The 14,217-nt window shown below is 48.2% G+C and overlaps 1 protein-coding gene and 1 pseudogene across 1 annotated transcript in view; one reads left to right on the top strand and one right to left on the bottom strand.

The window, feature by feature from the left end:
• GPD1L (glycerol-3-phosphate dehydrogenase 1 like) overlaps positions 1 to 14,217 on the bottom strand; it is a 62,149-nt gene that overhangs the window by 4,197 nt on the left and 43,735 nt on the right. Inside the window, exons 6-7 of the mRNA XM_008983957.5 lie at positions 5,312 to 5,545; positions 4,774 to 4,880 (exon numbers count right to left, since the gene is read on the bottom strand). Of these exons, the coding sequence (XP_008982205.3) occupies positions 4,774 to 4,880; positions 5,312 to 5,545 (341 nt within the window). The remainder of the gene's footprint in view (positions 1 to 4,773; positions 4,881 to 5,311; positions 5,546 to 14,217) is intronic.
• On the top strand, positions 13,295 to 13,763 carry LOC128930036 (large ribosomal subunit protein eL29 pseudogene; annotated as a pseudogene).

Here is a 14,217-nt window from a genome sequence, read left to right as displayed (position 1 = left end):
GCTACTTGGGAGGCTGAGGCCGGAGAATGGCTTGAACCTGGGAGGCGGAGTTCTGCAGTAAGCTGAGATCGGGCCGCTGTACTCCAGCCTGGGCGACAGAGTGAGACTATGTCTCCAAAAAAAAAAAAAGAACAAATAGTACTGACAGATCACTGTCTTTATGAGAGCCTATCATTGTAGGGTTGTTTTGTTTTACTGTGGTTTTTTTAAGGTTTGGGATATTTTGTTCTTTTTTGGCGTCAGGTAGACCTAATGAAATCTGACTCTACAGCCTACTAACTCTGGCAAGTTTCACAATCCTTCTGACCCTGTCTACTCATCTGTAAAACAGGACTGGATCCACGGCCTTTCTGCAAGTATTCAATGACTTACGTGTGGAGTGTACAGTATATACTTAGCAAATGGTGGGTGTGTAGTAACGACAGCTGAGAACAGCAGCCACAAGATGGTCAGCGTGTCCTGGACCAAGAAAGCTCCATGAGGACTGGGACCAAGTCTGTGTTTTTCACTACTGTATCCTCAATGCCTGGCACAAGCAGAGCAAGAGGCAGGTGCTCAGTGAGGATTTGCTGAAGAAATTCCTGTGGGTGGGATTGAAAGCCTAGAAAATTCAGCCCGTTTCTTTGTCCCTCCATGCTGTTTCCCTGTTCCTGAAACAAGAACAATGTGCATGTCCCCACAGCAGTGTGGTAGCAGATGACTGGCCAACTAAAGCCATTTTCAACCTGCTTCTCCCTTTCCCAAGGTTGGGAAGAGCCTACTCACCTTTCTAGCCTTTCTTTCATCTAGAATTAGCCAAGTAACACAGTCTGAGCCAGCAAGACACACTGTGTCTGCTGAACATTTCTCTCCTTCAGAGGCACCAGAGGAAAAATCTGTTACCCCAGACCACTCTTGTTTCCTCGCTGAGTGTAAAAGTGAACGTGATGCCTGCAGCTGCTGCAGCTATCTTGAGGTTCAAGGGAAGGCCAACGGGATCACTGAGATTCTAATACAGAGCCAGAGCCGTGGGCCAACACTTTAATAACGTCCCCCTCCATACCCCCTGTTATAACCGAGTGTTGCTCTTGCAGCTGAAAGCACTCCTAACTTTTAAAACTAGCATTTCCAAAGTGCATTCCGTGGGTGGGATGTTAACAGGAGACATGAAGGATGGGGAGGGAAAATTTCTGCCGACAAGTAACTTGTTTAATCCTCACAATCACCCCATGAGGTCGAAAATATTGTCCCCATTCTATATATGAGCAAACTGAATCACAGTTTTGGACTCTGAAGCCAATGTTCAACCATTAGGCTACACTGCCCATCTAAATATTATTTTCTATTATACAAAATGCTAAAAGGCCAGTTTGGAAAGCTCTCTAAATAAAGTTAGAGATGAAAGGAAGCACTTCAGGAGGCCAAGGTGGGAAGACTGCTTGAGTTCAGGAGTTTGAGACTACTAGCCTGGGCAACATGGCAAAAACCAGCCTCTACTAAAAATACAAAATTAGCTGGGCATGTGGGCATGTGCCTATAATCCCAGCTACTGGGGAGGCTGAGGTACAAGAATCTCTCGAACCTGGAAGGCGGAGGTTGCAGTGCTGAGATTCCACCATTGCACTCCAGCCTGGGTGACAGAGGGAGACCCAGGAGCTTCTAACAGTGTGTATGGGCTGAATGGTGCCCTCTTCCCAATTCATACGCTTAGGTCCTAACCCCTAGTATCTAGGAATGTAACAGGGCCTTTGAAAAGGTAATTAAGGTAAAATGAGAGTCTGAGAAGGAAGCAAAGAAAAGTTCCTTTCAAGAAAAGAAGGTACCATCGGGAGTAAGCGGATGTGCTGCAGGAAGTTACATGGGTACTAGATTGAGGGGGCTGCCCCCCACAAGGACCGTGTGCTTCACTCCATAAGAGCAGGAGGTCTCTGAATGTAAATGTTCAAGCTAGTAGGGATCACGGCGATCATCCGATCTACCATCTGAATTTTGTGGATAAGAACACGGGCACAGAACAGCTAAATACGTGACTTGCCCAAGACCACATGGCTCATAAGCTACAGGGCAGCCTTGAATGCTGCCCTCCTGCTATTTTTCTCTATAGCAGTGGAGAAGAGAAGGGAGGGGAGGAGGAAACAGAGGAAGACTGGAGTAGTGGTGGCCAGAATGAAAAAGAAAAAAGGAATCAAAGAGGCGGTGCAAAAGGAGAACAGCAGGCTTCTGCCTTCGGGAGGCGGATGGTGCAAGGAACAGGCGAAGTCCCAGGGGATTCTACACTCCAGCCAGGAGAAGGGCACTGCTGTCTCCAACCCAGCAGCGATGTCATTAAGCACAGGTGCAGCCTGTTCAATTTCTTTTTCTTTTTTTTTTTTCAGAGATGGCATTTCACCATGTTGGTCAGGCTGGTCTTGAACTCCCAACCTCGGGTGATCCACCCGCCTCAGCCTCCCAAAGTGCTGGGATTACAGGCATGAGCCACTGTGCCCGGCCCAGCCTGTTCAATTTCTAATCAGAAATGAAATGGGACATGACCAAGGAGAGATGTCTGCCTGGAGCAGAGATTTGCCTGCTTGATTACACCTGCTTTTGAAAGCAGGCAGCTATTGACCCCAGAATCACTGTTCCAATCCATGTCCCCCTGGAGCTAACAGGCCAATGCACAGCCAACCTGTCCATCCACAGAATCCTATCAAGGCGCCTCTTGGTAGCACACAGGTGCTACTTGAAAATTCTGGTTGGAAGAGTCTCACCAAGCAGCCAAGGTGTGTGTGTGTCTGCGTGTGTGTGTGTATTTTTTTTTAGACTAAGAAAATTTCTTGATAAATGCTCAGTGGTCATTAAAGTAGTCCAGCCACCCATAAACATATCAGTGTCTGCTGCTAAGTAGGTGAGGAAAACCACACACGTCAGAGGCGTTTTCCTTTCAGTCACTATTTAAAGGTAGTTCTCCTCTGGCAGCCTGTTTGTGAGCTTCCATCTCTGCCTGGCTGGTTTTAAAAGCCATTTCAGAAAAATAAAATGCAAATTAAAGAGGGAAGGCGAATGCTCCATCCACCTTCATTTTTAACTTTCAGTAAGAAACTCCATGGCTGATTAATTTGTTCTGGGTAAAAGGCGGAGGGGTGTTGGGTGCAGAGGGAGGTAAAGATGCATGACTAAGACCAGCAGATACCTGAACTGACAGACCCAGGATAAAGGAGCTGCAACCAGAGATAATAGCAAGGCATCCACGACCCTCCTCCCAGCTTGGAGAGCTCCTGCTCTGAATTAGCCATAATCAGCATGTCAGTCCAGCTGCTCAGCTCCCTCAGTCCTGGGCAACCAGACCTCCCCTCCCCCAGAGTGTATCACGGGAGAGTGCAGAGTACACACACGTGCTGCATAAGCATTTTATACAGTGGTGTAGTTGGCATCATGATTATGGTCACCCACAATCATGCTCAGTAAATTGGCAAGAGAAAGTGCTGTGGAACAGGTAGGGCCGGGGAGTGGCCTCAAGAGAGGCTGGGAAGCTGTGTGGCACTACAGGGCTCACTCTCTAAATCAGGTGGCAAATAAACTGACTCAAGCCCACCTTTAGCACACAACTGGCCTGGAAGGGCAATGGAGGATGGATGCACCCACCCATCTATCCATCCATTCACCCACCCCACCCATCCACTCACTCATCTACCCAGCACCCATCCACCATCCCTCCATCCATCATCCCTCCATCCATCATCCCTCCATCCATTCCATCCCTTCATCCATCATCCCTCCATCTATCATCCCTCCATCCATCATCCCTCCATCCATTCCATCCCTTCATCCATCATCCCTCCATCTATCATCCCTCCATCCATCATCCATCCATCCATCTATCCCTTCATCCCATCCATCCCATCCCATCCCACCCCACCCCACCCCACCCCAGCCCATCCCACCCCACCCCACCCCACCCCAGCCCATCCCACCCCATCCCATCCCATCCCATCCCACTCCATTCCATCCCATCCCATCCCATGCCCGCATCTACCCACCCAGTGAAGAGATTGGAAGGCTGGGCATCGAACCTTAACAGAGCTCCTGTCTAACAGTACAATGTTGGGCTACCTTGTCCTTCCTTTTTTTCTGACTTGTTTGACATTTTAATTACATGACCATATTTTTTATTTTTTTTGAGATGGAGTTTCGCTCTTGTTACCCAGGCTGGAGTGCAATGGCGTGATCTCGGCTCACCGCAACCTCTGCCTCCTGGGTTCAGGCAACTCTCCTGCCTCAGCCTCCCGAGTAGTTGGGACTACAGGCGTGCGCCACCGTGCCCAGCTAATTTTTGTATTTTTAGTAGAGACGGGGTTTCACCATGTTAACCGGGATGGTCTCGATCTCTTGACCTCGTGATCCACCCGCCTCGGCCTCCCAAAGTGCTGGGATTATAGGCGTGAGCCATCGCGCCTGGCCCATATTTTTTAATAAAACAAAAACAATAAAACAATAAATCATTTTTATAAATTTTAGAATGTATGATATGTAGATTTTACCAAACACCCCACAGGACAAACTAGAATCCTAAGCTTCAGATTTTATAACATGACTTACAGAATTGAGCTCCTTTCATTCACGTTGAGCCTGCTTTTGTGTAAATATTTGTTTTTGGGATAGGTGGATGCTTCTCATCACACAAAGGACTGAACTCATCCAGAAAAGTTCTAAGTGCACTTGTTACATAGTCTAGCTCATCTCCATGGGGCTGGAAGTCCTGGGAACAGGAACAATGGATGTTTATCTGGTTTCATGGGTGACCGAGAGACTTACTTGTCCACTAGTCCCTTCTGTTTGAGGATGCGATACACTTCGGCAGAAGTCTGAGGTCCTTGGAGCTTCTGCCCGTTCAGTATCTCCTTCTCCAACTCTTCAATGGTCTTAAAAACAAAGGATTATTAAAAAAAAAAAAAGCAATGGTAAAGACTAAAGGATCATTGACTTGTTTAATTTTTAAGTTCTTTCTTTTCTTTGTTTTGTAGAGATGGGGTCTCGCTATGTTGTACAGGCTGGCCTTGAACTTCTGGCCTAAAGCAATTCTCCCACCTCGGCCTTCTAAAGCAGTGGCAGTTAGGCACCAGCCATGCCTGGCCTGGCATCACTTATTTCAAGAGCAGAGTGGAGAGAAGAGCCTCAATACCCTGCTGCAAGCCAAGGAAAGATAAAGACACAAAGAACCGAAGACTCAAGTGAAAGCAGCCAGGCAAACAGAACAATCCGAGCAAACAGGTGCTGGCGCGAATCTCCGCCGGGCTGCAGCTCACCCCGAGAGTGAGGAAGGAGGGGTCCGGGAGGGCAGGGGAGGGACTACCTTCCCAGTTCTGGCGAAGGCCTCGGCCACCCTGCGGTTCCGCCCTCCGTAGCAGGTGGTGATCAGGTCGGCCACCCCGCAGCTCTCTAGGAAGGTGGCTGTGGACACCTGGCCCTTGCAGAAGATCCTGGCGAAAGCAATCATTTCCATGAGTCCCAGGCGGATGACGGCAGCTTTGGTGTTGTCTCCACAGCGGAGACCGTCGCAAAAGCCAGCTCCCACAGCTACGATGTTCTGCAAAGAAGACCACAGAGCGCAGATGCTGTTACGGCACCCACTGTGGCTATGGATGCCAGGGGCGGTGGGGGATGCCGAGGCAGGGACAGACCAGAAACACTGGCTCCATCCTCAAAATGATCAATGCCAGGTTCTGCTCTTGTACACCTGGGTGAAAGAGATGATGAAAGGAAAGACGAGGCTTCCAAATTCCCCTTTCTAGGACAAAGAGCCCATATCTGGGGTCAGTAGGGGGCAGCAGCGGAAGAGCATTGGCCAGAAAATTAGAATGGCGATAGTAGTCTTCGGTTAAACAATATTTGGACAAACCACTTTCTGTTTTCTTTTGTTTCAAATGTAATGCTTTGTGCGACTTCAGCATTCATACAGAAAAGTACACAAATCCTAAGTGCACAGATTGAAGAATGTTTACAAACTGCACACCCCCCCGCAGCCAGCACACTGATCAAGGAAAAGAACCCAGCCAGGGCTTCCGGAAGCCCCCAGTCCCCCCTTCCAGCCACCTCCCCCACCAAAGGTAACCACTCGCCTCACTTCTCACAGCACGGATTTGTTTTACCTGCCTTTAAACTTGTTGTGAATACAGTCATACAATGTGTACTCTTTTATGTGTAGCTTGTCTTAATTCGACATCGTGTTTGTGAGATCCATCCGTGTTTTTACATCTAGCACATTTATTTTCGTTCCTGCACAGTACTCCATTTTGTGAATACGCTGCAATCAACTTGTTTAACTGTCTTCTGTCAACTGGCACTGGGGTAGTTTCCAGTTTGGGGCCAAGACAGACAGTGCTGCCATGGACACCCTGGCACATGTCCCTGGTGGCTACGTGCAGGCACTCCTGTTGGGTATGATCTAGGAGGTGAAACACTGGGTCACGAGGCCTGTATGTGTTCAGCTCAAATTCCAGCCTTTTGTTTCATTTAATAATCCCCAAATGAGTATTTACAGAGCACTCACTCTTTGCATGGCCTCTGCTAGACACAAGGCAAATGAGACACAGAGCCTGCCTTTTCAGAAGCCGATAATCTGGTGTCGGGGCTGGCAATCGAGGCCAACTGCCTGTTGTGTAAATAACGTTTTATGCGAACCCAGCCATACCCGTTCATTTACGTACCGTCTGTGTGTGCAGATTTGAGTAGCTGCAACAGAGACTGGATGATGGTCCACAAGGTCTCTTCTATCTGACTGGAGGGAAAATGTTTGCCCCCCCGACCTTACGGGAAAAATAAAACGTGTACAAATAACTGTAACCCTCAGAACGTGATCTTCTGTAAAAGGCATTGAGAATCTGAAATTCCATTTCAACAGGTATGCACTGAGCATGCACTGTGTAGGAAGAACTCCACTCAGCTCTAGAGGGACACAGGGATTGCAGGGGCTAGGGCGGGAGCGGGGGGGATGCAGGGGCTGAAGATGCTCCCAGGGGAAAGCTGTAAAGATGAGAGTCAGACACAGAGCTTGTCCTCAAGGAGCTGACAATCTGGCTGGGAAAAGAGACACAACAAAGCACAACAAAGGGCAGAGGAAAGAGTGTGCTGAAAAGCAGGGAAGGCCACATAGAGGAGGTGACATCTGAGCTGGGCCTCAATAAGTAAAAGTCAGATTACCATCTATGACAAGTAACATCTGTATAGCTGCACAGGTGGCAACTCTTAGTTGGAACTTCAGTTGAGCCCTGGGTTCCTGGCCCCTTGTACTTTGCTCCTTCTTCACCAAGAACACTCAATGCAAAAAAAAAAACAAGCAAATATGCAACTGTCTAACCACACTAGCAATTCCAGTAATACCTGGTGACTACACGGGGAGCCTTGTGAGATTTTAAAACATAAAGCTAGTTTGGAAAATGAGTTAACCTGAGTGTATTTTAATAAAACCAAGTTTTACTAGTGAAAGAATAACTTTTCTTAAAACATAAGGCCTATAAAATGTGAGGGATCAGGTCAAAAACAGAAAGAGCTGGGGAATAAAAACGCCTTCTCTAGTATGCAGGCAGTTTTTGATAAAACACATGAAACATAGCATTGATATGGCTGGGCTCACCGGGACAAACAGACTTGGTCATCTAGATACAGCTACTTCTCACCAGGGGACCGAGGCACAAAGCTATTTCACATGAAAAAACAACCGACTGGGCCTCCTGAAGTTTCCGTCTTCTCCCTACAGACCCACAGAACAGAGCCCCCTCTTGCCCTCTCCCATGAGGTAACACGGAATGAAGAGGGCTAGAGAATAAAGGATGGGGATGGGAAGGGCCCCCCGTGTCTTCTCTTCCTTAGCAATAATGGGAGAGCTTATTGGGGTTGCTGCTATGCCTCTCATTGCAGCTGACACAGAAAGGAAAAAGTCAAAAACTTCTCTAAAAAGGATGCAGGCAGAGCTGATGAGGAACTGGGTCCTAGGAACTGACAGGCTGACCATATGCATGTCTTCGTAAGGTACCAACTTGCCTGAACCTGCAGAAGTTTCTCAGCCTCTTCCTACCACACAGGCTATGTGAACTTAGGTTTCATCAGTTCTCAGACAGCAATCACCTCAAACTTCCACACACAGGGATTGTGGAAGGGGCAATTCTTGGCTTTACACACTCTCAGCATCAGGCAGCATCAGGGGAGAGGCAAGGGAGAGGCCTTGTGAAAGAAGCCTGGAGAGATGCTGGGGGTCGGTGAGATCTGGTTCTGCAGCTTTGCTCCTAGGAGGGGTGAGCTGCCAAGTCAGGATGGGACACCCAGGCCTTTTAGGATGAGTGCTATGCAGAGGCTAAGAGCAGGGACCATAAGAACACCCGGGCTGAGCCCACCTAGGCCTGGATCCCCTTCCTGGCATAGCAGCCAGACTAAGGAGGCTACAGGGAGACAGAAGTGGTACACGGCACTGACATCGGAGAGCCTCTGCATCATACAGTGTGGCCTGGGGCCCATCACTGCACCTCTCAGGCCACCTTCACCTCTGACATAAAATCCAAGGCCTGCACAGGAGTTTTCAAGGCCCTTCTGGGACTGACATTCTTTCAGGGAAGCTGGTACAACTGGGGCCTGCAATGGGCAACAGGTTGACACCTGGGGACATGCAGGGGGACTGGCTGCCGAAGCCCAGAGGCCAGCCCTTGGCTGAGCTGGCCAAATGGTTTTATTGAAGTTGCTATGCAATGTGGCGAGGCTTAGACTGTGGGCCAACTGGGCAGCTTCCTGAAATTGCTCTCTGATGCCCCCCGGACTGTGTTCCCATGTTCCCCTCCATCACAACATGAACCATTCTGAGACTGTTATGTGAGAAACCAACCCCAGGAAATGTCTATGGGCTGAGTGGGAGAGAACGTGGACTCCTGTTCAACAAGGGGCTCCTGTAAATAGAGGAGGGGAGGCATTTACTTATTACGTGCCTTCAGCCAGCCCAGGCTAGTTACACACACTGCCTCATCGTCATCCCCATGACTCTGAAGCATGTACCTATCCTCCTATCTCTCAGCTGGCACAACAGAGGCTCAGGGAGGCTTAGTGGCTTGTGCAAACACCTCACTGGTGAGCGAAGGAGTCAGGATGCACTCCTGGTGCCTGGCTCTGCAGCGCACTCTGCCCCTGTGACTTGCTGCTTCAGTGTGGGAAATTTGCCCTTCCTCCACCCTCAGTCAAAAAGGCCTGCCTGACCCTTTGCCATTGGATGTTAAAGCAGAGTGCCTTCCTGGCCTTCACCAAGGCTTAGGAGGTAAAAAGGGTTGCTTAGGCTGGGCATAATCCCAGCACTTTGGGAGGCTGGGGCGGGTGGATTGCTTGAGCTCAGGAGTTCAATTGAGACTAGTCTGGGCAACATAGTGAAACCCTGTTTCTACCAAAAATACACAAAATTAGCCAGGCATGGTGGCATGTACCTTTCGTCCCAGCTACTTGGGAGGCTTAGGTGGAAGGATTTGACCCCAGGAGGCAGATGTTACAGTAAGCTGAGATCATGCCACTGTACTCCAGCCTGGGTGAGAGTGGGCCTGTCTCAAAAAAAAAAAAAATATCTAGCTTCAGAGATGAAGCGTAATAAGAAATAGATTGTAATAGCTAACCTTAACAAACTGTTCTGAGAGCTTCATATATTATTGCCTCATTTAAACTCACAACATTGCCACAAGGCAGATCCTATAATCATGGGAACATGAAAGGAAACTGAGGCACACAGAGTAAGGCACTTGCTCAAGGAGATGACGCCACACTGTGCTGCTCTAGGGCCAGTGAGTGAAAGGCACAGAGAGGCCACCGCAGAGCCCAGATGAGAACTTTCTAACAGGAAGAGCTGACCCCACCCAACAGGGAAGATTTAGCAGCTTTCTGCCACCGAAACCATCCACGCCAGATTGTATGGACAGGCCCTGAGCTCCGAAGCAGCGCTTCTGTGTTGCTGTACTCAGAAAAGTCGTATGAGGAACCAGGGTGAGCAGATGACGATGACTGAGGGCTCCCTCGCAGCTCCTCGGTGGCCCCTTCACTGCAGGACACATGGGTTGAGACAACCTCAAAGCTTCTACTAGACATTTAACTTCCCCACCGGGATGGGGGTGGGTAGGAGACCTATTGCAGGGTCAACTCCTCTTTTCTAAGAGGACCCTGGGCTGCAACCCAGTTTAATCGCCTTATGACAGATCTCAAAATCCTCATTCTCTCCCTTCACCACTTATCACTGTCAAAAGAAAAACAACCATACTGAGCCAGTCAGAGCGTGTTTGAATAGCATCGAGCAGATGTCCTCTGAGATCGCTCAGATGTGAAAGTTATCATTATCCACTGTGCATTTAAATCTGCTTTAAACTCTTTTGGAGCTAAAAATACCATAATTTTCAGAAGACAGACATGTGTAGCCCTTCCCCATCTCCTGGGTGATGACAACACTCAGAGGCAGTCATCCACTCCCGAGAGCACTCGTTCCAGTTCTGAATAGGGGTGGGTTGGATGGGGCTCAATTCCTCTCCCATTTCTACCTTCCCACGAAAAGAATAAAAAACAGGAGAACCAGCCCATGCTACCTGCAGGTTACACAAACGTTTGTTCTCACCGCCTAGCAAGAACTGCCTGCCTGAAACCCAAGTCAGTCAGTACTCCTCTTTTCTCCTGTTCCAGCAATCCATCCAACTCCTCCTGAGGCTAGCTGCTAAGAGGAGGCTGTCTGTTTGGGATTACCAAAGCAAGGTGCCACGTACTGTCTGCAGCTGGCCCCTGTCTAAGGCGGCCTGGCTGAGATGTCGAAGAAGGCTGAGGCAAGCCCACACTTGGCCCACCAAGCCGGTCGCACCAATACGAAGCTGCCTTAGCTGGAGCAGCGTTGTCCAATTGAAGTTTCTTCAATAAGAAATGTTTTCTATGCTCTATCGAATACAGTAGCCATTAGCCACACATGGCCACTAAGTCTTTAAAATGTAGCTGCTGTGACTCTGAAACTGACTTTTTGGTTTTTAAGAAATGTAATTCATTTGAATGTAAATGTAAATAATACATATGGCTAGTGGCTAGCATGTCAGACTATGCGGGCTTGCTCTCACTCACATAAAGGTGCTTTTGGGCGAGCAGCGGCCCTGACTACAGAGGAGACCCAAGGGAGGGCATCCTGGCATGTTTATCACAGCCAAAGCCCGGGTCAAACCTACATGCCCAGCAATGAGTGCTGTAGAACAGCCCCACAGAGGAATACCGCCAGCCTGTACCACAGGCTGCTGGGTTACCCCTGATCTGCTCTTCCTTTCTACAGCAGCAGTCTCTTATTTTAATGCAAGCATAGGGCGATCCAGAAAAAACATCCCCCCATAACAGTGTCTTATTTTAATGCAAGCATAGGGCGATCCAGAAAAAACATCCCCCTCATAACAGTGTCTTATTTTAATGCAAGCATAGAGCTATCCAGAAAAAACATCCCCCCATAACAGTGTCTTATTTTAATGCAAGCATAGAGCTATCCAGAAAAAACATCCCCCAAATGATTTTCCAGTCTCCCTCGTAGCTAGTTATGGTCACACCTAGTGTATCCAGTAAGATGAAGCCAAGTCACAAGGTTGATTTTCCAGAACCTTCCTTGAAAGATAGCTGCCACGTGCCCTTTGTCCTTTTTTGTCATTCTTTCTTCCTTTTTTAACCTTGCTGCCTGGAAGGTAGATGTGACATTGTACCTGGAAGGTAGATGCTGCTCTGGTCACCCGCATAGAACATGAAGACCTGGGTCATGCCCTATGCTACTCTATGCTAGTCAGTGTTTGCCCTCTCCAGAACCCATGTTGAAATTCAGTGACCACTGTGGCATGCTGGGAGGTGGGCCTAACAAGAAGTGTTTTGGTCGAGCACATTCAGCCTTAATAAATGGCATATTAGAAAAAGGACTCTGGGAGTGGCTCTCTGTTTGGCTCCTCCACTCCTCTGCTGTGTGAGGGTCAGCGCTTCTCCCTTCCAGCAGGATGCAAGGTGCCACTTGGAACAGACCATGCCCTCATGAGACACCAGAAGTGCTGGATTTCCCAGCCTCCAGAACTGTATGAGCCAACAAATTTCTGTTCATTATAAATTACCCAGTCTCAGGTGTTCGGTTACAGCAGCACAAAATGAGCTAAGGCATCCAAGTGAGCTGGAAGAAGCCTGCGTCTCTGCAAATTCTGTGGAAGTGAATTGTCATATATATATTTTGGATTTTACATGAGAAAGAAACTTCTACCTTGTTCAGCCAGGACAGGTTGAGCATTCCTAATCTGAAAATCCAAAATGCTCCAAAATCTGAACCTTCTAAAGCACCAACATGATGCTCGAAGGAACCGACACTGGAGCGTCTTGGATTTCCAAATAGGGATGATGATCTGGTAAGTATAATGCAAATATTCCAAAATCGAAAAAATCTGAAACACCTCTGGTCACAAGTATTTTGGATAAGAGATATTCAATCTGTATTGTTTTGGGTCCCTGTTAATGAAACTTAATCCTGATAAAGAATCTATTAAAAATAATAGCCTTTTGGCCAGAATTGTCATCTTCCAGTAATTTACCAAAATGACGAAAACAAAAGGGAAAGGGAAGTACCCGACATGTGCTCTCTAGGTCTTTTGGAAAACACAAAGTTGCTCTTTTGGCCTCATATATGCGAATCTATAAGGAAGGTGATATTGGCAGGGCGTGGTGGCTCAGGTCTGTGATCCCAGCCATTTGGGAGGCCAAGGCCGGTGGATCACTTGAGTCCAGGAGTCTGAGATCAAACTGGGCAACATGGTGAAACTCTGTCTCTACAAAAAATACAAAAATTAGCTGAGCATGGTGGCAAGCACCTATAGTCCCAGCTACTCAGGAGGCTGAGGCAGGAGGATCACTTGAGCCCAGGAGGTGGAGGTTGTAGTGAGCTGAGATAGTGCCAATGTACTCCAGCCTGGGCAACAGAGAGAGACCCTGTCTCAAAAAAACCAAAAAATAAATAAATAAGCTTAAAAAAAGTTAAAAAAAAAAAAAAAAAAAAAAAAAAAGGTACTATCGTAGACATCAAGGGAATGGGCACTGTTTACAAAGGAATGCCCCAAAGGTGTTACCACGTGAAACTGAAGAGTCTACAGTGTCACCAGCATGCTGCTGGCGTGGTTGTAAACAAGTTAAGGGTAAGATTCTTGTCAATGGGTATATGGAGCATACTAAGTGAAGAGCTGAGATAGCTTCCTGAAACACATGAAGGAAAATGATCAGAAAAACAAGGAGGCCAAAGCTTCCAGTTCTAGGTGCCTCGGGAGCTGCAGCTTAAGGTGCAAACATGGCCAAGTCCAAGAACCACACCATACACAACCAGTCTTGAAAATGGCACAGAAATTGTATCAGGAAACCCTGATCACAAAGATATAAATATCTTAAGCAGGTGGACGTCAAGTTCCTGAGGAACATGCGCTTTGCCAAGAAGCACAGCAAGAAGGGCCAAAAGAAGATGCGGCTCAACAACGCCAAGGCCATGAGTGCAGGTGCCGAGGCCATCAAGGCCCTCATAAAGCTCAAGGACGTTAAGCCCAAGACTCCAAAAGGTGTCAGCCGCAAGCTCCGTCGACTTGCCTACAGTGCCCACCCCAAGCTTGGGAAGCGTGCTTGTACCTGCATTGCCACGGGGCTCAGGCTGTGCCAGCCAAAGGCCAAGGCCAAGGCACCAACCCACGGTCCAGGCTGCAGCTCCAGCTTCAGTTCCAGTTCAGGCTTCCAAAAGTGCCCAGGCCCCTACAAAGGCTTCAGAGTAGCTATCTCTGCCTGCCAATGTGAGGACAGAAGGATTGGTACAACCCCCCCAGGCTGCCATCTGCATGGGGCCGGAGTCCTCCTGTGATATTTGTACAAATAAACCTGAGGCAGGATTTGTAAAAAAAAAAAAAAAAAAGAAGAAGAAGAAGGAGGAGGAGGAAGCCAAAGAGAAAGGTACCTGGATTAGACTTGAAGCACCAGTCTGCTCCACCCAGGGAAGCACACTTTGTGGGAACCAATGGGAAGGAGCCTGAGCTGTTGGGACTTATTCCCTATTAATTCATGCATAATAGGTGTAAAAAATAGGCCAGGTGTGGTGGCTCACGCACGTAACCCTAGCACTTTGGGAAGCCAAGGCAGGTGGATCACTTGAAGCCAGGAGTTTGAGACCAGCCTGGCCAACATGGTGAAACCCCGTCTCTACCAAAAATACAAAAATCAACTGAGTGTGGT

Source organism: Callithrix jacchus, chromosome 17, assembly GCF_049354715.1.
Source record: "Callithrix jacchus isolate 240 chromosome 17, calJac240_pri, whole genome shotgun sequence".
NCBI lineage: Eukaryota > Metazoa > Chordata > Mammalia > Primates > Cebidae > Callithrix > Callithrix jacchus.
This window is presented reverse-complemented; position numbering and strand designations above follow the sequence as displayed.